Here is a 26,941-nt window from a genome sequence, read left to right on the forward strand (position 1 = left end):
CCCTGGAAGCATCTCTGACACCCAGGTCACTGCCTAAAAGTGTGCCCATCAGAAGTGATCCTTGCCACATCAGAAGATGCAGACTTGCAACTATCCCCGTGCAAGTCATTGTCCCAGGGCAGTGTTCAGTTGTACCTCCCCAATTTCTTGCAATCCAAGCGCAAGTATGCAGCCTGCCAACCACCCACCCACCTCCAGGCTGCAATACCATACTGCTTGTTTGCTTGCACTTGAAATTAGGCCTTTTAGGCATGTGGAGGCGGAATCTGGCCACCACGTTATGGCTGCGTCAGCGGCCCTGGTATCCATACTCAGTCCCCAGCCGCCCGGCGGCCGGGTGTCCACGCTTGGTCTCCAGCCACCAGGGGGCAGCCAGGGGTCCATAAACGGTCCCTAGCCACCCCTATTTGTCCCGGTGTGCCTTATACACAAGCGCGCATACTAAAACATTACCTGTACCCTCCCCAGTGCATTTAGTGGGAAGGACAGCCTAATCACAAACACGTCTTCCAGACATAGAGGATTGTGGGTCCTGGGTCAATCAGGCTTCAACACAAAGCTCAGAAGTAGACAGCAGCAGTGGTCAGCCTCCTACACAACGAATAAATTATTCATGATCATGAGGCCACCCATCTCCTTAGCTTTCTGTTCATTGGAATGCACGCGCATGAATGTAGTAGCAGCTAGGCCTGAGGTGGTCAGCGTTTTGGCGCATATCCTACCTCCTCTGAGGATTGCTGGATGTTTTCCTGCTAATATCCCTGTTCTATCCCGTTAAAACGAAGCTTCAGGTAATGAATGATGGATGAGGTGGTGGCAAAGGAAAAAGAGCAGGAGGAACAGGGACCATTCACATCAATATCAGGCCAGTCAACCACACATGTCTTGTAGGATATGTTTCTGTACCAAAAGGAGCAGTTCGGCTACACAGTTATAGAGCATACAGTGAGTGCAATGCCTACCAAAAATTTTGAGGCACTCCAATGCCCCTTGGAAGTGACATGGAGGTCAGAGAGCCTGAACTAAACCGTTTTTCCATTTATAGCAACTGGGTCTCCTGTACACTGTTGGCCTAAGCAGTGAATGGAAGGCTTTCCAAAAATTATGAGGAACTGCAATGCCCCTTGAAACAGACGTGGATTACAGCGTACTAAAAACCTTCTATCCATTATTGGGGAGTGGGTCTCCCTTAGTGTTTGCCTATGCGTTGAAAAGCAAAAGCTGACTAAAATTAGGAGGAAATGCAATGCCCGTTGGAAGAGTCGTGGAGGTTAGAAGTAATTAAAAACAACATTTCAATGCCCATTGGAAGAGCTGTGGAGTTCAGAGTGGTTTAACAGACGGTTTAAATGCCCCTTGGAAGAGACGTGGAGGTCAGAGTAGCTTAACAAGACGGTTTTAATGCCCCTTGGAAGAGATGTGGAGTTCAGAGTGGTTTAACAAGACGGTTTTAATGGCCCTTGAAAGAGACGTGGAGGTCAGAGTAGCTTAACAAGATGGTTTTAATGCCCCTTGAAAGAGACGTGGAGGTCACAGTGGAATAAAAATACAATATCAATGCCCCTTGGAAGAGACGTGGAGGTCACAGTAGCTTAACAAGATGATTTTAATGCCCCTTACAAGAGCCATGCAGTACAGCGTGTTAAAAACATTATTCCCATTATTGGGGAGAAGGTCTCCCATAGTCTTTGCCTATGCCTTCCAAGCAAAAGCTGCCAAAAATTAGGACGGAGGAACTTGCAATGCCCCTTACAAGCGCCATGCAGTACAGCATATTAAAAACATTATTCCCTTTATTGGGGAGTGAGTCTCCCATAGTCTTTGCCTATGCCTTCCAAGCAAAAGCTGCCAAAAATTAGGATGGAGGAACTTGCAATGCCCCTTACAAGAGCCATGCAGTACAGCATATTAAAAACATTATTCCCATTATTGGGGAGTGGGTCTCCCATAGTCTTTGCCTATGCCTTCCAAGCAAAAGCTGCCAAAAATTAGGACGGGGGAACTTGCAATGCTGGCAACACGGACCATGGTCACCCTGGTCGTATAGTGGTGATGGAGGCTGAGGATAAGGAGAAGAGCAAAAAACTGCCGAAATGAGGAAGCGTATACTCATGTGTGGGTGTGAAGCGGTGCATGGGAATACACCTCCCGAAACAATACAGTGGATTTGACTTTATGTTACTCTGCTGTCATTTGGTTGTGATGAGAAGTCTGTCCCATTCCAGCCCTTGTTCATTTTGATAAGGGCCAGCTTGTCAGCATTGTCAGTTGAGAGGCGAGTGCACTTATCAGTTATAATTCCCCCAGCGGCACTAAAAACACGCTCCGATAACACGCTAGCGGCAGGGCAGGCCAGGTTCTCCAAGGCGTACAGAGCGAGTTCATTCCAAGTGTCCAGCTTGGATACTCAATAATTTAAAGGCACAGAGGAATCACGAAGGATGCTGGTACGGTCGGCAAGGTACTCCCTCACCATCTTTTGAAACTTTCCACTCCTTGTGAGATTACCCCGCGCCTCAGGGCCTGTTAGCTGGGCGGGTCTCAGAAAACTGTCCCAGAACGTTGACAGTGTTCCCCTGCCTCTGCTGGATTGGAGTTGCATCTCTCTCGCCTGTACGCCTTGGTTGGTCAACGAACTGTGACCTCTGCCGCTAGCGTGTTCAGATGGGAATTTTTTTAACAGTTCTGCAGCAAGGGCCTTCTGGTACTGCCCCATTTTTGTAGACCTCTCCACCTCAGGAATAAGAGAGTGAAAGTTCTCCTTGTAGCGGGGGTCTAATAATGTCACCAACCAGTAATGACTGTCATCCAACATTTTGACAACGCGAGGGACACGGTTAAGGCAGCATAACATAAAGTCAGCCATGTTTGCCAGACTGGTAACGGGCAAGACTTCCATGTCCTCACCAAGATGACGACTGACCATGCTCTCCTCCTCTTCCTCCTCCTCCTCCCCCCTGTCCTCAAGCCACCCACGCTGAACCGACGATATGACAGTTGTACAGGTACTACCGTCTACAGCGCATGATACCAGCTACTGTTCTTCCTCCTCCTCCTCCTCTCCCTCATTGTCCCCCAATGCACGTTGGGATGAGATGAGGCTGGGCTGTGTTGTAATCGCCTGCTATGGCTTCTTGATCCATCTCATCATACGCTGGCTGCAATGCCTCCTCTTTAATATTCTGCAGAGAGCGTTGCAAAAGACAGACAAGTGGGGTGCTGACGCTAATGATGGCGTCATCGCCACTCACCATCTTGGTGGACTCCTCAAAGTTTGTCAAGATGGTACATATGTCAGACATCCAGGTCCACTCCTGAGGTCTTATGTGTGGAGTCTGACCTGAATATCGACGGCCTTGTTGCAGCTGGTACTCCACAACTGCTCTCTTCTGCTCATAAATCCATTGCAACATGTGGAGGGTAGAGTTCCAACAAGTGGGGACATCACACACCAGTCCTGGTGCCGGAAGCTGCAAACACTGCTGCAACACAGCAAGGGCGGCGGAAGCTGTAGCCGACTTCCGAAAATGAGCTGACAGGCGGCGTACTTTGACAAGCAGATCTGGCAACTCGGGGTACGATTTAAGAATCCCCTGAACCACGGTGTTAAGCACATGAGCCAGGCATGGTACATGTGTGATCTCGCCTCGCCTCAGAGCCGCCACCAAGTTACGGCCATTGTCACACATGACCATGCATGGATGTAGGTTCATCGGTCTCAGCCACAGATCTGCCTGCTCTTTCACAGCTGTCCACAACTCACAAGCAGTGTGAGGTTTATCACCTAAGCTTATGAGTTTCAGCACAGACTGTTGCCGCTTGGCTGAGGCAGTACTGCCATGCTTCCAGCTTGTAACTTATGTGGTGATATCTGAGATGGAGGCTGAACATGAGGAGTAGGATGATGCGCAGGAGCTGTACACTGTGGAGGCAACTCTGACTGACATAGGGCCCGCAATCCTCGGTGTGGGGAGGATGTGTTCCATCCCAAGGTCCGACTGGGTCCCGGCTTCCACTATATTTACCCAGTGTGCCGTCAGGGAGATGTACCGTCCCTGGCCACAAGCACTTGTCCACGTGTCCGTTGTCAGGTGGACTCTCCCAGTAACTGCGTTGTTGAGGCAGATGTTTTGGGACACGTGCTTGTGTAGTGCGGGGATGGCACACTGGGCAAAATAGTGTCGGCTGGGGACCGAGTACCGAGGGATGGCCGCCGCCAAAAGGTTGTGGAAGGATTCCGTCTCCACCAGCCTAAAAGGCAGCATTTCCAACGCAAGCAGTCGTGAAATGTGCGAATTTAGGACTGTGGCCTGTGGGGCATTGGCTGCGAATTTGCGCTTTCGTTCAAAGGTCTGGGATATGAACAATTGAATGCTGCGGTGGGACGTGGAAATGGACGTTGATGCTGTTTCTTGAGAAACTGCCATAACAAGTGAAGACTGAGAGGAGGGGGCATCTTTGCATGCAGTATGGATGGGGGATTGCCTTGCACGCACAACAGGGGGTTCCCTTACATGCACAACAGCGGAAGAAGCAATGGTGACACTCGCTGACACTGGTCGTGGACCCTCGGGTTCGCCCCACAAAGTCGGGTGCTTTGCTGACATGTGCCTGATCATGCTGGTGGTGGTCAGGCTGGTAGTTTTGTCACCCCTGCTGATGCTGGCATGGCAGGTGGTACAAATGGCCTTCTTGGGGTTATCAGCAGAGTCTTTAAAAAAATTCCAGACTCAGGAAGACCTACCAGTTGTACTGGCAACGTCCCTCGTGTTGGTGTTATGGGGAACTGTTGCCCGCCTTCTGTCTGCGGCCACCACACTGCTTCTTCCTGCCTGTTGGGGTTCTCTGCCTCCCTCCCCCTGTGTGCTGCTGGCCTCGCTCTGCATGTCCTCCTGCCACGTTTGGTCAGTTACTAGATCATCCACCACCTCCTCCTCTGCCACTTCCGCACCACGGTCCTCTTCCTCACTTCATGGCAATTGTGTCTTGTCATCTTCCACCTCTTGTGACAAATTACCTGCATTGCCTTCCTGTGGCCGTGGCTGTTCAAATATTTTGCCATCGCTACATGGGATCTCCTCTTCTACCACTTCAAGCGGAGCAGGCGAGGGGCCCAAATATGGAAATGGACCAGTGAACAGCTCTTCAGAGTGTCCAACTGTGGGATCAGTTGCTGTCTGACGACACTCGGCACAGTGGGAGGAAGGAGCATCAGGGTGAGGATGAGTATGCGGTCGAGACTCACAGCTACTAAGACTTGACCGTGTGGAAGACAGACCTGAGGTGGTGGTGCCCAGGTGACTGGAAGTATTATGTGCTATCCAAATAATAACCTGTTCACACTGATTAGTTCGCAATCGTGGTGTTATTGTGTGCTTCCCTAGTAGTTCGGTCAAGAACTGTGAGCGAGAAGATGTGGCTGTTGGTTGTGGCACATTTTCACCATGTCCACGGCCCTGTCCTCTGCACACACCATCACCAGAATGTCCAGTTCCACGTCCCTTGCCACGCGCTTTGCCAATTGTAAATGAAGTAAAATAGCTTACACTCGCACTATCAAAGGCAAAAGGGTAATAAAAAGAAGATTACAACCATGGAAGAGGAAAACCACAGTTCTATTTCTCTGGCCTACAACAGAATCTTTTAAACAGATATATTTGTGTCTGAACAGTCAGTGAGACACTCAAAATGTTTTTTTATGGAAAAAAGGAAAAAAAGTGGATAATACAGAGATTTGAACCGTGCAACTGCAAAACCACAGTTCTAGTTATCTGGCCGAAACCAGACTCTTTTAAACAGATATATTTGTGTCTGAACACTCACAGACACACTCAATTTTTTCTTTTTTTTGGGGGTAGGGAATTCCAAAAGGTTAATAAGATAGGTATTTGTACAGTCTGACTGAGGAAAAAAAAAGAGGATTTAGATGAAAAAAAGGTTTTTCCTGGCACCTGAGACCTGGGGCTAAGTCTAGCAATTTGAGAAGCAGCACACAGGACTGTTATGCAGTATTTGTTGGTATAACCACTGCGTCTCCTATACAGCCTGCCTGCCTGCCTGCCTGATATCTGGGATGATCCGGAGCGACTGTGTCCAAGATGGCAGCGCCCAGTTTTAAATACTCGAGGTGATGCTGTGCGGTCAGCCAATCACTGTAATGCCCACAACCAACATGGCTGCGGCATTACAGTGACTGGCTGGCAATCCCTGCATGTTCATTGGCTCTGTAAAGAGCGCCAAACATGCAGGGCGGAGACCCGAGCTCCCTCCCGAGTAATCCGAAAATGCTCGGTGCTCACCGAACAGCTTTATTGCATGTGAGGAATGTGTAAGAAATAGACATTCCTCACATGTATTAAAACTGTCAGTCGCAAATCATGCACACAGGAGTGATTCAAACATATCACCGAGCAGCTATAAATACTCGGAGCTCGGCCCGAGCATACTCGGCGAAAGGGTTAACAGAACATACTCGCTCATCACTAATAATAATCACAATATGTTTTTTTCCATTGATGCATATTTGTAAAATTAATATTGTATATGGTAAATGTACTTTTCAATCTCATATTCCTTTATATCCCTTTAAGGTACTTTCTGTAGTTGCTCAACAAATTCAAACAATTCAACGGGCTATATCGGAGCAGGTTCAGACTTTCATGTTTGAAGGTACTGAAATAAGTTTAGATTCATCATGCACAGTATTTATAACTATGAATCCAGGATATGCAGGAAGAGCTGAACTTCCGGATAACTTAAAGGTAGGTTACATCATTGATTTACACAAAGTTTTCATTGTAGTGGATTAGCATTATAGTAAATTATAATTTTCAGCCAAAAGTTCATATATTTTGTATACAATGGTGAAAATAAGTATTTGATACACTGCCAATTTTGCAAGTTTTCCCACCTACAAAGATTGGAGAAGTCTGTTATTTTTATCGTAGGTACACTTCCACTGTGAGAGACAGAATCTAAAAGAAAAAAAAAAACAGAAAATCACTTTGTATGATTTTTACATAACTAATTTGCATTCCATTGCATGAAATAAGTATTTGATCACCTACCAACCAGCAAGAATTCTGGCTCTCACAGACCTGATAAGTTTTCTTTAAGAAGCTCTTCTACTCTGCACTCATTACCTCTATTAAATATACCTGTTTAAACTCTTTTCCTGTATAAAAGACAACTGTTCACACACTCAATCAATCACACTCCAACCTCTCCACCATGGCCAAGACCAAAGAGCTGTCTAAGGGACAAAACTGTAGACCTGCACAAGGCTGGGATGGGCTACAGGACAATAGGCAAGCAGCTTGGTGAGAAAGAAACAACTGTTGACAAAATTATTAGTAAATGGAAGAAACACAAGATGACTGACAATCTTCCTTGGTCTGGGGCTCCATGGAAGATCTTGCCTCATGGAGTAAGGATGATTATAAGAAAGGTCAGGAATCAGCCCAGAACTACACAAGAGGACCTGGTCAATGATCTGAAGAGAGCTGGGACCACAGTCTTAAACATTACTGCTAGTAACACACAACGCTGCCGTGGACTAAAATCCTGCAGGGCACAATAGGTCCCCCTGCTCACACTAGCACATGTCCAGGCCCATTTGAAGTTCACCAATGACCATCTGGATGACCCAGAGGAGAGATGAGAGAAGGTCATGTGATCAGATGAAACTAAACTAGAACTTTTTGGTATTAACTCTACTCACTGTGTTTGGAGGAAGAAAAGGATGAGTACAACCCCAAGAACACCATCCCAAGCATGAATCATGGTGGGGGAAACATCATACTTTATGAAAAGTGGACAGGACGACTGCACTGTATTAAAGGGAGGATGGATGGGGTCATGTATCGCGAGACTATGGCCAACAACCTCTTTCCCTCAGTAAGAGCATTGAAGATGGATCGTGGATGGGTCTTCCAGCATGTCAATGACCAAAACACACAGCCAGGGCAACTAAGGAGTGGCTGCGTATGAAGCATTTCAAGGTCCTGGAGTTGCCTAGCCAATCTCCAGATATCGTCAATGTCCTTGCTGATGGAAGGAGGTTTGCACTCAAAATCTCATGATACATGGCCCCATTCATTCTTTCATGTACACGGATCAGTCATCCTGGTCCCTTGGCAGAGAAACAGCTCCAAACCATGATGTGGCCACACCCATGCTTCACAGTAGGTATGGTGTTCTTTGGATGCAACTCTTTCTCCTCCAAACATGAAGAGTTGTGTTTCTACCAAACAATTCTACTTTGGTTTTATCTGACCATATGACATTCTCCCAATACTCTTCTGGATCATCCAAATGCTATCTAGCAAACTTCAGATGGGCCCGGACATGTAATGGCTTAAGCAGGGGCACACGTCTGGCACTGCAGGATCTAAGTCCCTGGCGGCATAGTGTGTTACTGATGGTAGCCTGTGTAATGTTGGACCCAGCTCTCTGCAGATCATTCACTAGGTCCCCCCGTGTGGTTCTGAGATTTTTGCTCACCATTCTTGAGATCATTTTGACCCCACGCGGTGAGATCTTGTGTGGAGCCCCAGAACTAGGGAGATTATTAGTGGTCTTGTATGTCTTCCATTTTCTAATTATTGCTCCCACAGTTGATTTCTTCACATCAAGCAGCTTGTCTATTGCAGATTCAGTCTTCCCAGCTTGGTGCAGGGCTACAATTTTGTTTCTGGTGTCCTTCGACAGCTCTTTGGTCTTCACCATAGTGGAGTTTGGAGTGTGACTGTTTGAGGTTGCGGAGAGGTGTCTTTTATACTGATAACAAGTTCAAACAGGTGCCAGTACTACAGGTACTGAGTGGAGGACAGAGGATCCTCTTAAAGAAGAAGTTACAGGTCTGTGAGAGACAGAAATCTTGCTTGTTTGTAATTGACCAAATACTTATTTTCCACCAAAATTTGAAAAAAAATTCTTTCCAAATCAGACAATGTGATTTTCAGGATTTGTTTTCTCATTTTGTCTCTCATAGTTGAGGTCTACCTATGATGTCAATTACAGGCCTCTCTCATCTTTTTTTCCCCACTGTATATGGAGGAGTGGGCCAAAATCCCTGCTACAGTGTGTGCAAGTTTGGTCAAGAACAGGAAACGTCTGACCTCTATAATTGGAAACAAAAGTTTCTGTACTAAATATTAAGTTCTGTTTTTCTATTGTATCAAATACTTATTTCATGCATTAAAATGCAGATTAATTATGTTAAAATCATACAATGTGATTTTCTGGATTTTTTTTAAGATTCTGTCTCTCACAGTTGAAGTGTGCCTATGATAAAAAATTACAGACTCCATTCTTTGTAGGTGGGAAAACAGGCAAAATTGGCAGTGTATCAAATACTTATTTTCCCCTCTCATTTTATTTAAAATAATATTTTTTAAAGGGATGGTTTTGACAAAGAAAATGGCAAGTGTTTTAAGTGTATGTCTCAGAAAAGCTGATCTGAATAATTTATATGGTCTTCATAAAGGGTCATCTTTTCATAAATTTCACTGTATTTTTTGAATAAGTAAAGTAACAGTGCATTTTTGTTTTCTATTTATTGTAACCTACAGGCTTTTTTTTGGGTTTATTGGCATTGATTGCCTAGTCTTAGGATAACAGAAAAAAATAAATATCCCATCATGTTATGCATTGCATCCAATCACCATGACTCTACATTTTAGTGCAAAGCAGCCTGCTGATCCACAGGCAATCACAATGTAATTCCTAACCCTAGAACCTGTTAATAGGGTCTGGGAATCCTCACGCTTCATATCTGTTGAGCAGGCGCATGCTGCATAGCATGAGGCTTGTTCCTTGTGAGAATTTAATTGAAGCTTTATCCTTGAAGTGTGTTGTGGTGTTATAATTTTGTGCTATATAGTTTTCCCAAAATCTAATAATGGGGTTTATGAGAGGCAATTTGAAATATATTATTTTTTGGCGGTCATGCAAATTATTTTACAGATTATTATTAATTATTATTATTACAGATTATTTTACAGATCTTACAGGGCTATTGTCATAATGTACAATATGTGTGTAAAATAACATTACTAAAAGTAGCATAGATAATTTATTTATTTTTTAATCTTTTTCTTTGTGTGATAATTATAAAGTGCTGCCATTATTATTTCTTCAGTTTTCTAATAAGATCAATATATTGTATATTTTGCATTTTTTGTGAAGATGTCTTAAAATGTGTAATTTTCTAAAAAGTATGCATGTTAGGCAATACATTAAAGTTTAATTATACCATTTTATGCAATACTGACGTTAGTACTTGCATTACATGGCTATTTTGAAGAAACAGTCTTTGGGGTATGCCATACCCCATGAACAGGTATATGCAACTAAAATAGGATCGACAGGTTTCAGAGTTAGGATAGAGCATCAAGATTTAATCAGTGGGGGTGTCCATCACTGTGCACATTAGTCATTTGTCCAGGAGGTTAGAGCATTGTCAAATCCAAAAAAAAGTAGTTCTAACAAAGGGTTATTATTAAGGATAATCAATCAATATCCTGGAGGTTGCTATTGAATATCCGTCATGGCTCCTTGCAACTTCCAGCACTTTTTCTCTTTCTGGCACCATTGTTCAATTCCATACAATGTGTATACTGTGCATAATCAGAAAATAAAACCTGAATACAGAACAAAAATTAAGGTGAAACATTTCCTTTAAGAAAAAAGTGAAATCAATCTTGCGCTAGCTGGCAAAAAAAACTTTTGAATAATGTTTTGAAATGTCATATAGAGAAAAGCTGTTATTCTGTTACTTGATGATCACTCTCGTCTTTCACATTCTGTATAGTAATATTATTGTTTTCGTCCAATAACTACATATTTGAACAAAACCTACTGAAAATATTCAAATATTCAGTAAAACCATTGCAAATATTGTCACTCACTGTAAGACTTGTCAGTTAAAATCCATTCCCAAGTGAATTTGCTGTTCTTCTGTGTGTAACTTTCAAATCACCCCAAGGCTGTTCCCTCTAGACCCAGAACTATGCTTTTCTTCATTAGAACCTGGCTTTCCATTTAAAATTTTAATTAGAACAGACAGCCGTGATACTTACAATTCAGCATCATTCTCATATTCTCCTAAGTATTAGTAAAGTGAATATTGAATTGATATTGAATTTTTGTATACATCTTGAAAAGAATATGTAGATAGACAGATAGGTAGGTAGTTAAAAAAACAATGAACCTTTCTCAAGCAAGCAATAGGGTATAAAGTACACATTTATAGTGGTAAAAAGTGCATACAAATTATATAGTAATAAATCGAATTAATATTCATAATTTAATATCCCAAAATTGTATAGTTATAGCAACCAAGGGTGAAGTAACAGATAACATCATAAATCGGGAGAACACAAAATCAATCACATAAGATAATAAAAAATAGTAATGTATAACGTCATAATTGATCATAATCATAAACATGTGTAAAACAAATAGTGATTAACCACTTAACAAAAAAATCACATACAGTACATGAATGTAATTGTGGGGGTGATCATATTTGGAGAGGACTCAAGCACTGAGCTTTCTCCACAGGCTGAGCTACTTACCAGACTCATATTTTCAATAAATACTGCAATACTAAACCCAAGTAAAAAAAGAAATAAAACAAAATGAGCAAATACCTTACAGCAAGTAAATCAGTAAATAATAATTGTACATGTAATTAGTAGTGATAAGCGAACGTGCTCACCACTGCTCAGTACGCGCCCAAGCATCTCACTGCTCGAGATGCTCGGCGCTCGCCGAGTATTTCCCGTTTGCTTGGGCGGGAACTCGGGTCCCCTCCCTGTATGTTTGGTGCCCTTTAGAAAGCCAATGAACATGCAGGGATTGCCTGCCACACACTGTAATGCCGTAGCCATGTTGGTTGTGGCATTACAGTGATTGCCTGGCCGTACAGTGTCATCAGGTCTATATAAGACCTGGCGCGGCCATGCTTGTCATAGTCTACCCTGGAATCAGACAGTGTAGGGAGAGGTGCTGCTGAGCTAGGGAGAGATTTGCTTCTTTATTAGTTAGTGTAGGTATACCTCAACAAATATATATTCATCTGAACTATCAGTCCTTTTGAGGACTAATCCAGCTGCATATAATCAGTGGTAATAGCAGGAGTTTGGCAGGCAGGCCGTGTATATGGCAGACTGCAGTGCAGATAGCAAGAGGGTCCAATGAACTTCCTGTTTTAGCTAAGTATTCCACTATATTTATATATATATATATAAATATATATATATATATACACAGTGCATAGTGAAAGTATTTGGCCCCCTTGAACTTTTCTGGCTTTAAACATAAAGATATAAAATTCTAATTTTTTGGGGAAGAATAAACAACAAGTGGGACACAACCGTGAAGTGGAACGAAATTTATTGGATGTTTTAAACTTTTTTAACCGCTTCCAGACCGTCCACTGTACATAAACGTCGGCGCTGCCTGGGCTCTGTGCAGCTCTGACGTTTATGAATGGTTGGTGGTCCCACAGCCCTCAGGACCCCCAGGGTCCTGCAAGTGCTGCGGGTGCGGTGCAGAGCAACAGCTCTGACAGGGGACATCATCGGGACTTGATTGGATCAGGTCCCAATGATGTTAACCCTTTGCTATCTTCTATATGCCACGATCTATAGTGATCGCGGCATTTAGAAGATAGTGAGAGGAGAGGGGGTCGTCCACTTACCTCTCCGACGGCCCCCTGATGTCTTACAGGACCTGCCGTTGTCATGGCAGCCAGAGGTCACATGACTGCCTCTGGCTCTGCCATATATGGTGTCTTGCTAGGCTCAGCCTGCAGCAGAAGTCTAGCAGGAGACAGACTGTGAAACTGTCAGCAAAGCTCTCATGCAATGCAATACATGTCTATTGCATTGCATGAGAACAGTGATTAGAAAAATAAAAATGAATGTGCCATACAGGGACTAAGTAAAAATGTAAAAAAAAAAGTCTAAAAAATGTTTTCAAACTGTTAAAAAGAAATCACAAAGTAAATAAATAAAATATTAAAACAATAAATCCGTACATTTATGCAAAAAAAAAAAAAAAACATATTTGGTATCGCCGCGTCCGAAACAACCCGATCTATAAAACTTTCACACTAATTAACTCCTTCTGTGCACACCGTAATAAAAATAAATAAAAAAACGGAGCAAAAAACTATGCTTTTTCATCATATTTCCAAACAAAAAGTGGAAAAAAATACGATCAAAAAGCAAAATGGAAATAAAAATGTTACCGCTGAAAACATCATCTTATTCCACAAAAAAAAGCTGCCATACAGCTCCATCAGTCGGAAAATAAAAAAGTTATAGCTCTCAGAATAAAGCGATGCAAAAAAAAAAATATTTTTTTCTATAAAATTGTTTTATTGTGTAAAAGCGTCAAAGCATAAAAAAATATACAGTAAGTGTAGTATCACTGTAAACGTACTGACCCAAAGAGTAATGCTGCCTTATCACTTTTACCACACGCAGAATGGCATAAAAAAAACCTCAAAAAGCAATTCATGAATAGTTGTTTTTTGTTAATTTTACCTCCCAAAAAATGGAATAGAAAGCGATCAAAAAATGTCACGTACCCAAAAATGGTACCAATAAAAACTTCATCTCGTCCCGCAAAAAACAAGCCCTCTCATAACTCTGTCAGCCGAAATATGGAAAAATTATAGCTCTCAAAACATGGTGATGCAAAAACTAGATTTTGCAAAAAAAGCGTCTTTTAGTGTGTGACAGCTGTCAGTCATTAAAAACCGATATAAATCTGGTATCTCTGTAATCGCACCGACCCGAAGAATAAAGTAATCTCCTCACTTATACCGCACGAGGAATGGCGTAAAAAATAAATAAAACCAATTCTTCACCTGCTACTGATTTGTTTATTATGTCTCCCAAAGATCGCAGTAAGGCTCTGCTCACATTTATCCTGCACTCTGCGCTGAGCACTTACACCAGAGTTTCCGTGTAAATCTCTGAAATACGTGATTCAGATGGAGCCCATAACAGAAGATTTCCTGTAATGAGGCAGATATAGGCCACTGTGGATGCCGTCTGGCCTGTTATCCCACGGTGTCAGTTTTTTTAGGCGTGCATAAAAGTGCGGTTGGCCACAGTTTTGTACACTTCTGTAAAAAAGGACACCGCTAAACAGAGGCCAGGCGGAGTCCAGAGTAACTCTGCTGCCTCATTACATTGAATGGATCCCACAGGGGTTTCATCTGAATTACATCACTTGGAAATTTAGATGGAAACCCCGATGTAAGTGCTCAGCCTAGAGCGCCGGATAAATGTTACGTAAAATGTTCCCAATAAAAGCTTAAACTCAGTCCTCAAAAAAAGCTAGTCCCCACTCAGGTCCATCATCTGTTAAAAATGTAAGGGACTTCCAAGTTACTGGTAGCAGAAAGTCTCTGGAAAAGCGAAATGCCCCTTGCCCCCCAAAAGAAGTTCAGAAAATTTTGTGCTCCCAAATCCAAATGCCTATTCTACAATAATTTGTTCTCCAATTGTCAAATAGCGCACTTTCCCTCCCAGATCTCGCCGTATGGCTAAGCGGTACGATACAGCCACATTTGCGGTATTGCCACTTTTAGAAGAAATTGTGTGACACATTTTGGCACCATTTTGACCCATTGCCCTGTGTGAAAATGTAAAATCTGAGGGTAAAACATTTTTTTGTGGTAAAAATATAATTATGTTTTTTTTCACTGCCCAATGGTATAAATGTAAAAATTAAAAAATACTCACTACTTCCCTAGATGAATTCCTTGAGAGGTGTAGTTTACAAAATGGGGTCACTTGTGGGGGTTTCTGCTGTTTGGGCATGTCAGCAAATCTTCAAATGTGACATGGTGTCTGCAACCTATCCCAGCCAACATAGCGCTCCTTTCTCTTCCGAACCCTGCCGTACACCAAAGCAGTGGTTTTCCCCCACATATGGGGTATCGGCGTACTCAGGAGAAATTGCAATATCTCCTGTTATCCTTATGATAATGCAAAATTAGAGGATGAAAAACAATTTTTGTGGGAAAAATGTGAAAATTGTATTTTTAGGGCTCAATATTATAAACTTCTGTGAAGCACCTTGGGGTTCAAGGTGCTCACCAGACATCAAGATAAGTTCCCTAAGGGGTCTAGTTTCCAAAATGGTGTCACTTGTGGGGGGTTTCCACTGTTTGGGAACATTAAGGGCTCTCCAAATGCAACATGGCGTCCGCTAATTAGTTAAACAAATTTTACTTTCAATAAGTCAAATGGTGCTCCATCCCTTCCGAACCCTGCAGTGTACCCAAATAGTGGTTTTCCACCACATATTGGGTATCGGCTTACTCAGGAGAAATTGCAATACAAATTTCATGGTGCAATATCTCCTGTTATCCTTATGATAATGCAAAATTAGTGGATGAAAAACATTTTTTGTGGGAAAAATGTGAAAATTTTATTTTTACAGCTCAATATCATAAACTTCTGTGAAGCACCTTGGGGTTCAAGGTGCTCACCACACATCTAGATAAGTTCCCTAAGGGGTCTAGTTTCCAAAATGGTGTCACTTGTGGGGGGTTTCCACTGTTTCCAGTGGTCAGAATTGAAAAAATTGGCCTGGTCACGAAACAGGCTCTGGCGCGAAGTGGTTAACAAATTAAAAACTGAAAAGTGGGGCGTGCAATTTTATTCGGCCCCCTTGAGTTAATACTTTTGCTGCGATTACAGCTGCAAGTCGCTTGGGGTATGTCTCTATCAGTTTTGCATATCGAGAGGCTGAAATTTTTGCCCATTTTTCCTTGCAAAACAGCTCGAGCTCATTGAGGTTGAATGGAGGGCATTTGTGAACAGCAGTTTTCAGCTCTTTCCACAGATTATCGATGGGATTCAGGTCTGGACTTTGACTTGATGATTCTAACACCTGGATACGTTTATTTTTGAGCCATTCCATTGTAGATTTTGCTTTATGTTTTGGATCATTGTCTTGTTGGAAGATAAATCTCCGTCCCAGTCTCAGATCTTTTGCAGACTCCAACAGGTTTTCTTCCAGAATGGTCCTGTATTTGGCTCCGTCCATCTTCCCATCAATTTTAACCATATTCCCTGTCCATGTTGAAGAAAAGCAGACCCAAAGCATGATGCTGCCACCACCATGTTTGACAGTGGGGATGGTGTTTTGAAGGTGATGAGCTGTGTTGCTTTAACACCAAGCATATCGTTTTGCATTGTGCCCAAAAAGTTTGATTTTGGTTTCATCTGTCCAGAGCACCTTATTCCATATGTTTGGTGTGTCTCCCATGTGGCTTGTGGCAAACTTCAAACGAGACTTTTTATGGATATCTTTGAGAAATGGCTTTCATCTTGCCACTCTTCTATAAAGGGCAGATTTGTACAGTGTACGACTGATTGTTATCCTATGGACAGACTCTCCTACCTCAGCTATAGATGTCTGCAGTTCATCCAGAGTGATCATGGGCCTTTTGGCTGCATCTCTGATCAGTCTTCTCCTTGTTCGAGATGAAAGTTTAGAGAGGCGGCCGGGTCTTGGTAGATTTGCAGTGGTCTGATACTCCTTCCATTTCAATATGATTGCTTGCACAGTGCTCCTATAGATGTTTACAACTTGGGAAATCATTTTGTATCCAAATCCAGCTTTACACTTTGCCACAACAGTATCCAGGACCTGCCTGGTGTGTTCCTTGGTCTTCATGATGCTCTCTGCACTTGAAATAGAACCCTGAGACTATCACAGAGCAGGTGCATTTACACGGAGACTTGATTACACACAGGTAGATTCTATTTATCATTACCAGTCATTTAGGACAACATTGGATCATTCAGAGATCCTCACTGAACTTCTGGAGTGAGTTTGCTGTACTGAAAGTAAAGGGGCCGAATAATATTGCACGCCCCACTTTTCAGTTTTTAATTTGTTAAAAAAGTTTAAAATATCCAATGAATTTCGTTCCACTTCACAATTGTGTCCCACTTGTTGTTGATTCTTCCCAAAAAAATATGAATTTTATATCTCTATGTCTGAAGACAGAAATGTGGCAAAAGGTAGAAAAGTTCAAGGCGGCCAAATACTTTCTAATGCACTGTATATATCAAAGCTCGTCAGGCAGGCAGCGTATGTGGCAGACTGCTGTGTTTAATACAGCACAAGAAACTTCATTCCAGTTCCGTCCGCTGCTGCTGTTACAGATATTTCTACAAATAGCCCCAGATATCAGGGGCCAGGGATAATTATTTTTTTGATCTTAATCATGATTATTTGCTTAAAAAGCAATCCAGAGAACAAGGTTTTCTGCTCCATTTGCTTGTGGCCACAGCAGAATACAGCCAGATTCTTTCCATATTACAGCAATAAAAATCCAGAAATTTGGAGTGAACGGGGAAAATATTGGCCTCCATTTAAATTTTATTGCACTGTGTCAGTGAAGTTATTGACACCAGTTCGCTGTGAAAAATAGTAACCTACAGGCCAGCTATTTAAAACTGTGGTTTTCCATCACACGTATCACATATAAGTTCGCTCCAAATTCAGCCATTTCTGGTCTTCATTTAAATTTTGTTGCAGTGTGTCAGTGAAGTTATTGACACCAGGATGCTGTGAAAAATAGTAACCTACAGGCCAGCTATTTAAAGCTGTGGTTTTCCATCACACGTATCACATAAAAGTTCGCTCCAAATTCAGCCATTTCTGGCCTCCATTTAAATTTTGTTGCAGTGTGTTAGTGAAGTTATTGACGACAGGTCACTGTGAAAAATAGTAACCTACAGGCCAGCTATTTAAAACTGTGGTTTTCCACCACACATATCACATATAAGTTCACTCCAAATTCAGCCATTTTTGGCCTCCATTTAAATTTTGTTTTAGTGTGTTAGTGAAGCTATTGACACCCGGTAATTTTGAAAAATAGTAACCTACAGGCAAGCTACTTAAAACTGTGGTTTTCCGTCACACGTATCACATATAAGTTCACCCCAAATTCAGCTATTTCTTGCCTCCATGTACATTTTGTTGCAGTGTGTCAGTGAAGTTATTGACACCAGGTTGCTGTTAAAAATAGTAACCTACAGGCCAGCTATTTAAAACTGTGTTTTTCCATCACACGTATCACATACAGTACAGACCAAAAGTTTGGACACACCTTCTCATTTAAAGATTTTTCTGTACTTTCATGACTATGAAAATTGTACATTCACACTGAAGGCATCAAAACTATGAATTAACACATGTGGAATTATATACTTAACAAAAAAGTGTGAAACAACTGAAAATTTGTCTTATATTCTAGGTTCTTCAAAGTAGCCACCTTTTGCTTTGATGACTGCTTTGCACATTCTTGGCATTCTCATGATGAGCTTCAAGAGGTAGTCACCGGAAATGGTCTTCCAACAATCTTGAAGGAGTTCCCAGAGATGTTTAGCACTTGCTGGCCCTTTTGCCTTCACTCTGCGGTCCAGCTCACCCAAAACATCTCGATTGGGTTCAGGTCTGGTGACTGTGGAGGCCAGGTCATCTGGCGTAGCACCCCATCACTCACCCTCTTGGTCAAATAACCCTTACACAGCCTGGAGGTGTGTTTGGGGTCATTGTCCTGTTGAAAAATAAATTATGGCCCAACTAAACGCAAACAGGATGGAATAGCATGCCGCTGCAAGATGCTGTGGTAGCCATGCTGGTTCAGTATGCCTTCAATTTTGAATAAATCCCCAACAGTGTCACCAGCAAAGCACCCCCACACCATCACACCACCTCCTCCATGCTTCACGGTGGGAACCAGGCATGTAGAGTCCATCCGTTCACCTTTTCTACGTCGCACAAAGACAAGGTGGTTGGAACCAAAGATCTCAAATTTGGACTTATCAGACAAAAGCACAGATTTCCACTGGTCTAATGTCCATTCCTTGTGTTCTTTAGCCCAAACTTGTCTCTTCTACTTGTTGCCTGTCCTTAGCAGTGGTTTCCTAGCAGCTATTTTACCATGAAGGCCTGCTGCACAAAGTCTCCTCTTAACAGTTGTTGAAGAGATGTGTCTGCTGCTAGAACTCTGTGTGGCATTAACCTGGTCTCTAATCTGAGCTGCTGTTAACCTGTGATTTCTGAGGCTGGTGACTCGGATAAACTGATCCTCAGAAGCAGAGGTGACTCTTGGTCTTCCTTTCCTGGGGCGGTCCTCATGTGAGCCAGTTTCTTTGTAGCGCTTGATGGTATATGCAACTGCACTTGGGGACACTTTTAAAGATTTCCCAATTTGTCAGACTGACTGACCTTCATTTCTTAAAGTAATGATGGCCACTCGTTTTTCTTTACTTAGCTGCTTTTTTCTTGCTATAATACAAATTCTAACAGTCTATTCAGTAGGACTATCAGCTGTGTATCCACCTGACTTCTGCACAACACAACTTATGGTCCCAACCGAATTTGTAAGGCAAGAAATCCCACTTATTAAACCTGACAGGGCACAACTGTGAAGAGAAAACAATTTCCGGTGACTACCTCTTGAAGCTCATCAAGAGAATGTCAAGAGTGTGCAAAGCAGTCATCAAAGCAAAAGGTGGCTACTTTGAAGAACCTAGAATACAAGACATATTTTCAGTTGTTTCACAATTTTGTTAAGTATATAATTCCACATGTGTTAATTCATAGTTTTGATGCCTTCAGTGTGAATGTACAATTTTCATAGTCATGAAAATACAGAAAAATGTTTAAATGAGAAGGTATGTCCAAATTTTTTGGTCTGTACTGTATAAGTACTCTCCAAATTCAGCCATTTCTGGCCTCCTTGTAAATTTTGTTGCAATTTGTTGATGAAGTTTTTGACACCAGGTCTAGTGTTGAGCCACCCCCATAGTGTTCGAGTTCGGTTCGGTTCGTCGAACACCCGTGTGTTCGCCGAACTGTTCGTCGAACTGTTCGTCGAACACCTTCGAACACTGTTAAAACCAATGGCAGTCAAACAAAAACACATAGAAACACATAGAAAACACCTTCAAAGGTGTCCAAAAGCTGACAAACTGCTCAGAAGACACAACTAACACATGGAAAAGTGACAAGTACATATAGTCATGAGAAAAGAAAAGAGGTGGAGGAGTAAAAGGAGGGGGAGACACAGATATAGGCATGTCATGCCCTTCTAAAATCCAAAAAGTGAGAAGCCGACACGTTCAGTCCGCTCCTGCCCGTGCCACCTCCGTGTCGCCGGGTTTGTGCCAGAGCCGCGGTGAACCTGACGCGCCCCCTGGGACATATTCCTTTTTGAGGGGAATACCCAGCACCGGATCAGATGGGGGGTTGTAGTCTCCGAGCGGCTGTGACCCGGCCCGTGCCCAGGGCGTCAAACTCAGTGTTATGTGGCAGTCCTACAGATGTTATTAAGAGTTCTTTTGTATCGACTACGCCACCCGTTGTGATGCGGTCACTGTGGCCGCCGCTGCAGCAGGGTCCGCTGAGGCTGATGGTGTAGGTGCAGCTTGTGATGGTATAACCCCCAACGGGTGGGGTATAGCCTCAGGGGGGACAGGTGCAGAGGATGGGGGTTGTGGTGGTGCAGTGCAGACGGCAGTGAAGACAGAGTAGGGTTGTGCAGTTAAGGGTGTTTACTTACTGCAGATGTTGTACTGGTCACTCCAGCTTCGAGTGACCACCCGAGCCGTGCTGCGTCCACCAGGTCCTGGATCCAGCCAACCCCCAAACAAGTCCGGAGCGTGGCCCTGAGCTCTCCTTCTGTCCCGTTCTCTGGCCGTCCCCACCAGTGATCCACCTAGGTCCAGCTCCCTCGGGCCTTCTGTTGGGACACCCTTGGCCTTGGGTTCCCTGACCCTTCATGTGGTGTGCCTTCGGGGTGGATGTGGTGGGTGACCGTGGCAAACGCTGCCCACGGTCTCCGGTCTCTGGCTGGGGTATGTTTTTGCCCCCACCAGCTTGGGTTCCGGTACCCTGATGCCGACTCTTCACCCGGGGATTTAATTTGGGTTCTTGGAGTCCTTTTCTGCTGTTTTCCCCCTCTGGGTCTCTCTCTTCTCCTCTCTCACTCTGGGCCTTTCTTCTCCTCTGCTCCTGACTTTCTCTCTGCATCTGACCCTGTTCTTAGTTGGTGCCCACCTTATATACACCCTCTATGTGTGAGCTCAGGTGACCAGCACCCAATGAGCTCCTAACTTTACCCAGGCTGCTCCCCCTATCTGCCCCTACACTACTTGGGATGTACCACCCCCCTCCCACTCCAGCCAGGAACAGACTCGGTCGTACCTGCACATTTCTAAGTGGGAGTACCGTCGGTCTGCTCCTCGGAAATGGGATGTGTGTAGTGCATGCAGCCTACCGAGCTCAGTTCCACACTCCATCCTTACCCGGGAGTGGAATATCACACCTCTGGGTTGAGGTGCAATACCCCTGTAGCAGCCGAATCCTCAGGGTGCTACATTCCCCCCTGGTAAATCACAGCACGTCCTCGGGCTGTAAGACAAAACACCAAAACATACAAAATTTTTCATAAACATATAAAACATATAAAAACATTATATATATATAAAACATTCTCGTCGCCTCTGGCTCCTCCTCCGGTCACTGTGCAACGTGTGTCCGGGAAAAGTGCGACAGTCTCTTAGAAAAACTGGTTTTCCTATAAAACCGGTAGGGGCGCTTTAGGACGCGCAACTATATACAAGGGAAGTTGGCCGCTCTCAGTCCTCGGCCAGGTAAAGGGAAGGGAATGGCTGCTCACAGTCCTCAGCCTGTGGGATTAAGGGTACACGGGTAAACAGTCCACTCATGCTGGTCCCAACGGGGACTATATATATGTAATCCAAAGAAAAGCTACTGCTCTGCCGCACTCAACGGCGTCTTCCTCCTGCTCTTTGCTTGTCACACTTGTGCTGGGTAAAGGTGACCTCGTCTCCGATGTAGAGGTCACGACCTCTGTGACCCTCCGGCAGATGGGATTCAACGTCTCTGCGCGTGACAAAGACGTCGCCGGGGGTGTTGTGGTCTCTGATGAAGCCCCACCCATGCTGCTGGTTGAACTTGACCACTGTCCCGATGGTGCGGGGACAATGCGCTGCACGGGGGTCCCTCCTGGTTCGGCTCTTCTGCTCGGCGCTCCGTACTTGGGCCTGTTGCTCCCGGACCCGCCTCTCTCTCCGCTCCCTCGCAAACTCTTCGAGCTGCTGTTGGCAACACTCAGCACGCTCCGCTGCAGCTGCCCTGGTTTCCTGAGTGAACCCCATTAGGTCTTCTCCGGTGGGGTCCCACTCAAATTGGGCTTCTTCCAGAGGAGGCGAGACCCGTGCCACGGGCTTCGGAGCCGGAATCAGGGGCTCACACAAGGGCCCTAGTCTCTGCTGCCGTTCCAGCTCATGGAATTCTTCGGGCCAGATGAAGGGCCGCCCGTCCGGCCATGTGAGCTGGCTGAACAAGTCCTCCCCCAGGTGTGGCACCCTTGGTTTTACGGGCGCGGGCGCGGTGGTGGTGGCGCCCGGATTGCCCAGGCCTTGCGGCCAGGCCTGGGGCACCTGGAAGGTGAAGGGCACCGTTAATACGGCGGCACCCTGGGCTACCTGGCCTTGCGACCAGGCCGGAGGCTCCGCGGAGGTAGGGGGCGCTGTTGGTGATGCGGCGCCCGGGGGTACTAGGCCTTGCGACCAGGCTGGTGGTATTTCCTGCTTTGTCACGCTCCGGGTCGAGGCGCGTGACGTCACAGGGGTCGCTGCGGCGGCTTCCGGTCGGGGCCTAGTCCATAGCGGTGACATGGCGGCTACGGGCACAGCAGGGGGACTTTCGGGCTCTGCGACGGGGAGCTGGGGCAGGTGGGCGGTTTCTCGGCTTGGGGTATAGGCGTCCCCTTTACCTGCCTCCTTGCGTCCGGCTCCCTTCTCGGCGCCGTCTCCGGCCTTTGGTCCTCCCGCGCCATCCTCAGAGGCGGTCTGTTTCCTCTTCCAGGGTAGCGTGCTCCGTTGACTGGTCTCAGCTTGCTGGGCCATCTCCCGGCTCCATTCCGCCAATATCTCGCGCTGTACCCGGGCCATCCTCCGTGCGAGGCCCTCCAGGGCAGTCTGTGCACACTCCCGGTCTTGGGGGAGCTGTGCAAGGACCTCCACTAGGCCTAGTGGGGTCGTGGTGTCTAGCAGGCTCCTGACCAACGGGTCGGTGCTGCTCTGCTCTTCTTCCAGCAGGCTCCTGGCCAGCGGGCCGGTGCTGCTCTGCTCTCTCGCCATCTCCGGGTGAGATTCTCTGCTACTCTTCTCCAGGCTTCTTGCCTCCGGGTGCGCTCGCTCCAGACTGCTCCAGGCGGCACCCATCTTTGTTCTCTCCTTTCGTCTCCTCCCACTTCGAGGGCGGTCCCGGGACCACTTGGTGATGGTCAGCTCCAGGGGCTGTTCTTTCACGCTGACAGACACCTCTAGCATCACAGTCTCTGTTGGTGGGGGCGGTTTCCACTTTTGGCGCCATTTTCGGTCCTGGCCCACGATGGGAGGTGGCCTCTCGCCATCCTCTGGCACGCCCATAATGGCGTCCGCTCTTCCAAGGCGGGAAACCTTTGGAAATGGCGGGAATCGTCTCCCAGTGGCGGGAAACTCTGCAGATGGCGGGAAAAAGCTGTTAATGGCGGACAACCGGCGGGAATCGATCTGTGATGGAGTCCGATGGCGGGGACCCTCCGGAACCGGCAGGAGACCTCTTTCTGAGGTAAACTCGTTCTTTTCTTCAGGCACGCAGTACCCAGGTGTTGCGGGCACGTAATCCTGCCGACTACGCCAAAGTTATCGCGCCCCCTGGGACATATTCCTTTTTGAGGGGAATACCCAGCACCGGATCAGATGGGGGGTTGTAGTCTCCGAGCGGCTGTGACCCGGCCCGTGCCCAGGGCGTCAAACTCAGTGTTATGTGGCAGTCCTACAGATGTTATTAAGAGTTCTTTTGTGTCGACTACGCCACCCTTTGTGATGCGGTCACTGTGGCCGCCGCTGCAGCAGGGTCCGCTGAGGCTGATGGTGTAGGTGCAGCTTGTGATGGTATAACCCCCAACGGGTGGGGTATAGCCTCAGGGGGGACAGGTGCAGAGGATGGGGGTTGTGGTGGTGCAGTGCAGACGGCAGTGAAGACAGAGTCGGGTTGTGCAGTTAAGGGTGTTTACTTACTGCAGATGTTGTACTGGTCACTCCAGCTTCGAGTGACCACCCGAGCCGTGCTGCGTCCACCAGGTCCTGGATCCAGCCAACCCCCAAACAAGTCCGGAGCGTGGCCCTGAGCTCTCCTTCTGTCCCGTTCTCTGGCCGTCCCCACCAGTGATCCACCTAGGTCCAGCTCCCTCGGGCCTTCTGTTGGGACACCCTTGGCCTTGGGTTCCCTGACCCTTCATGTGGTGTGCCTTCGGGGTGGATGTGGTGGGTGACCGTGGCAAACGCTGCCCACGGTCTCCGGTCTCTGGCTGGGGTATGTTTTTGCCCCCACCAGCTTGGGTTCCGGTACCCTGATGCCGACTCTTCACCCGGGGATTTAATTTGGGTTCTTGGAGTCCTTTTCTGCTGTTTTCCCCCTCTGGGTCTCTCTCTTCTCCTCTCTCACTCTGGGCCTTTCTTCTCCTCTGCTCCTGACTTTCTCTCTGCATCTGACCCTGTTCTTAGTTGGTGCCCACCTTATATACACCCTCTATGTGTGAGCTCAGGTGACCAGCACCCAATGAGCTCCTAACTTTACCCAGGCTGCTCCCCCTATCTGCCCCTACACTACTTGGGATGTACCACCCCCCTCCCACTCCAGCCAGGAACAGACTCGGTCGTACCTGCACATTTCTAAGTGGGAGTACCGTCGGTCTGCTCCTCGGAAATGGGATGTGTGTAGTGCATGCAGCCTACCGAGCTCAGTTCCACACTCCATCCTTACCCGGGAGTGGAATATCACACCTCTGGGTTGAGGTGCAATACCCCTGTAGCAGCCGAATCCTCAGGGTGCTACAAACCCTGATGGCCAGCCCCCCTCTCCCAATACTGGTGCCTGTCCGCTGGTGGGTCGAGCGAGCCCCCCTGTGGTGGAGGCAGCTCTAAGCTTTTTAATTTAAATTGTCTCTCTAATTTGAATGAATACACTTTAAATCCATTTACAAGGATCTATTGGAGGGCAAGTCTCATGCCAGCAGCCGCGTAATTCCAGCTCCAGTAGCGTCCACTAAAGCTGCTGCAGTTAAAAAGCTTTTATAAGGATCGAGCTCGGCTGTCCACCGCAAGGCATCCTACTGCCAGTCCCAGCCCCTATGCCTTGGGGTGCCTCCTGATGCTCTTCACTGAGTATCCCGTGGTCCCGAAGCATTTCCTTTGAAAAAATTAAGTGTCCAAACTACAGGTGGTGTAGCTTGCTTAACAGCCGGGATAATCCGCTGACTAGCAGACACTGATACTAGGCACAAAGTATTTCCTGGGCTAGATGCAGTTAAAAATTTGTAATTAGATACTCTCGTTGGATGCTGAGAAAGCATTTCATAGAGTCTCCTGGCACGCCATATATGATTCTCTTAAAAAGCTTGGGGTAGGGGTCTAGGGGACCCTTTTATAGCCAAAATCACGGCCCTGTATCGCAATACGTCACCTAGGCTGAAGATAAATGGAACTGTAGCACCCTGAGGGCTCGGTTGCTACAGAGGTATTGCACCTCACCCAGAGGTGTGATATCTCACTCTCAGGTAAGGATGGAGTGTGGATCAGGACCCGACACCTGCATGCATTACACCACATTGCCATGGGGCAGGGCGACCAATATGCCCCTGAGATGGGCACGACAGTCCCTGTCCCTGGCTGGAGTGGGGGGAGGGAACACTGAGGAAGGGGAACCCTGTAGTGCAGGAGCAGGGAGGAAGCAGTTCCTGGGTGCATTGAGAAGGGAGTATAAAAGGTGGGCACCATCTTAGTTCAGTGCAGAGAAGTCTGAGCAGAAGTGGCAGGGAGCAGGGGCTCTGCATGAGCTCTGCTCCAGAGGCGGGCCTAGTAACAGAGGCCCAGGCCTGGAAGAGGGAGAAGGAAGGAAGAGGAGCGGAGAAGGCTCCAGGAACGAGGAACAAAGGGATCCCAGGGGTGCGGACGGGCGAGTCGCCACCGCACGCCCGAATCCACCTGCATGGAGGGGTCAGGCCAAAGGGGGAGACCGGTCCCCGAAACTAGTGGAGGCAGGAAACGACCCTCAGCTAGAAACCGGAGGCTGTGACATTTTATCTGGTGCAGCCCCTCGCTACACCCGCTAGGAGGGCAGCACATAGGGTCAGGGAAACTGGCGCCAAGTTTACCAAGAGGAGGCCCGAGGCAGCCGGACAGAAGGGTTGGTAAGAAAGGCCAGACAAAGGACACACAAAGGGGGTCCTGTGAAGCGCTCCAAAGTTATCTGGGAGTTGTCTGAGCCCCTCACCTGGTGAGCACAGTACGACGTGGGCAGCCGTTACCTGCAGACGTGGTCTGGATAATAAGAACTGTGAGTAAATGCCCTGGACTGCATCACTGACTCCGTGTCGTTACTGCTGCTGACCTGCACCATCACCCCCATCCTCCGCATACACTGCCCTGAGGCTATACTCCTCCCGTGGGGAGTTATGCTACGCTCTGCTGCACCCACAACACCAGCCTCAGCGGTCTGCCCTGCAGCGGCGGTTCACTCTGACCGCAATCCACGGGTGGCGTAGTCGGACATTTAAACATCAAAACCACATAAATAGTTCCGCCACTGGTTTGACCACCCTGAGCCATGGAACTGGGTCGCCGCCACGAAGACTACAACCACCAGCATCCACCAAAAAGGGTCCGGCTCCGGTTGTCCCAAGGTCCAGGGGGTGCATCAGAACATTTTCATCACCTTTCACAATCACCAATGGGACAAGGCAGGGATGTCCTCTGTCCCCTCTCTTATACATCCTAGTGACGGAGCACCTGCTCTCATCAATTCGCCATAACCC

General features: G+C 46.3%; 1 protein-coding gene across 1 annotated transcript in view; it reads left to right on the forward strand.

The window, feature by feature from the left end:
- The window catches only part of LOC141165727 (dynein axonemal heavy chain 3-like), a 2,796,342-nt gene that overhangs the window by 1,099,138 nt on the left and 1,670,263 nt on the right, over nucleotides 1-26,941 (forward strand). Inside the window, exon 30 of the mRNA XM_073651577.1 lies at nucleotides 6,591-6,761. Within this exon, the coding sequence (XP_073507678.1) occupies nucleotides 6,591-6,761 (171 nt within the window). The remainder of the gene's footprint in view (nucleotides 1-6,590; nucleotides 6,762-26,941) is intronic.

This window comes from Phyllobates terribilis, unplaced genomic scaffold (assembly GCF_046119375.1).
Source record: "Phyllobates terribilis strain yellow unplaced genomic scaffold, ASM4611937v1 Scaffold_11__3_contigs__length_659146591, whole genome shotgun sequence".
In the NCBI taxonomy this organism is placed as follows: Eukaryota; Metazoa; Chordata; class Amphibia; order Anura; family Dendrobatidae; genus Phyllobates; species Phyllobates terribilis.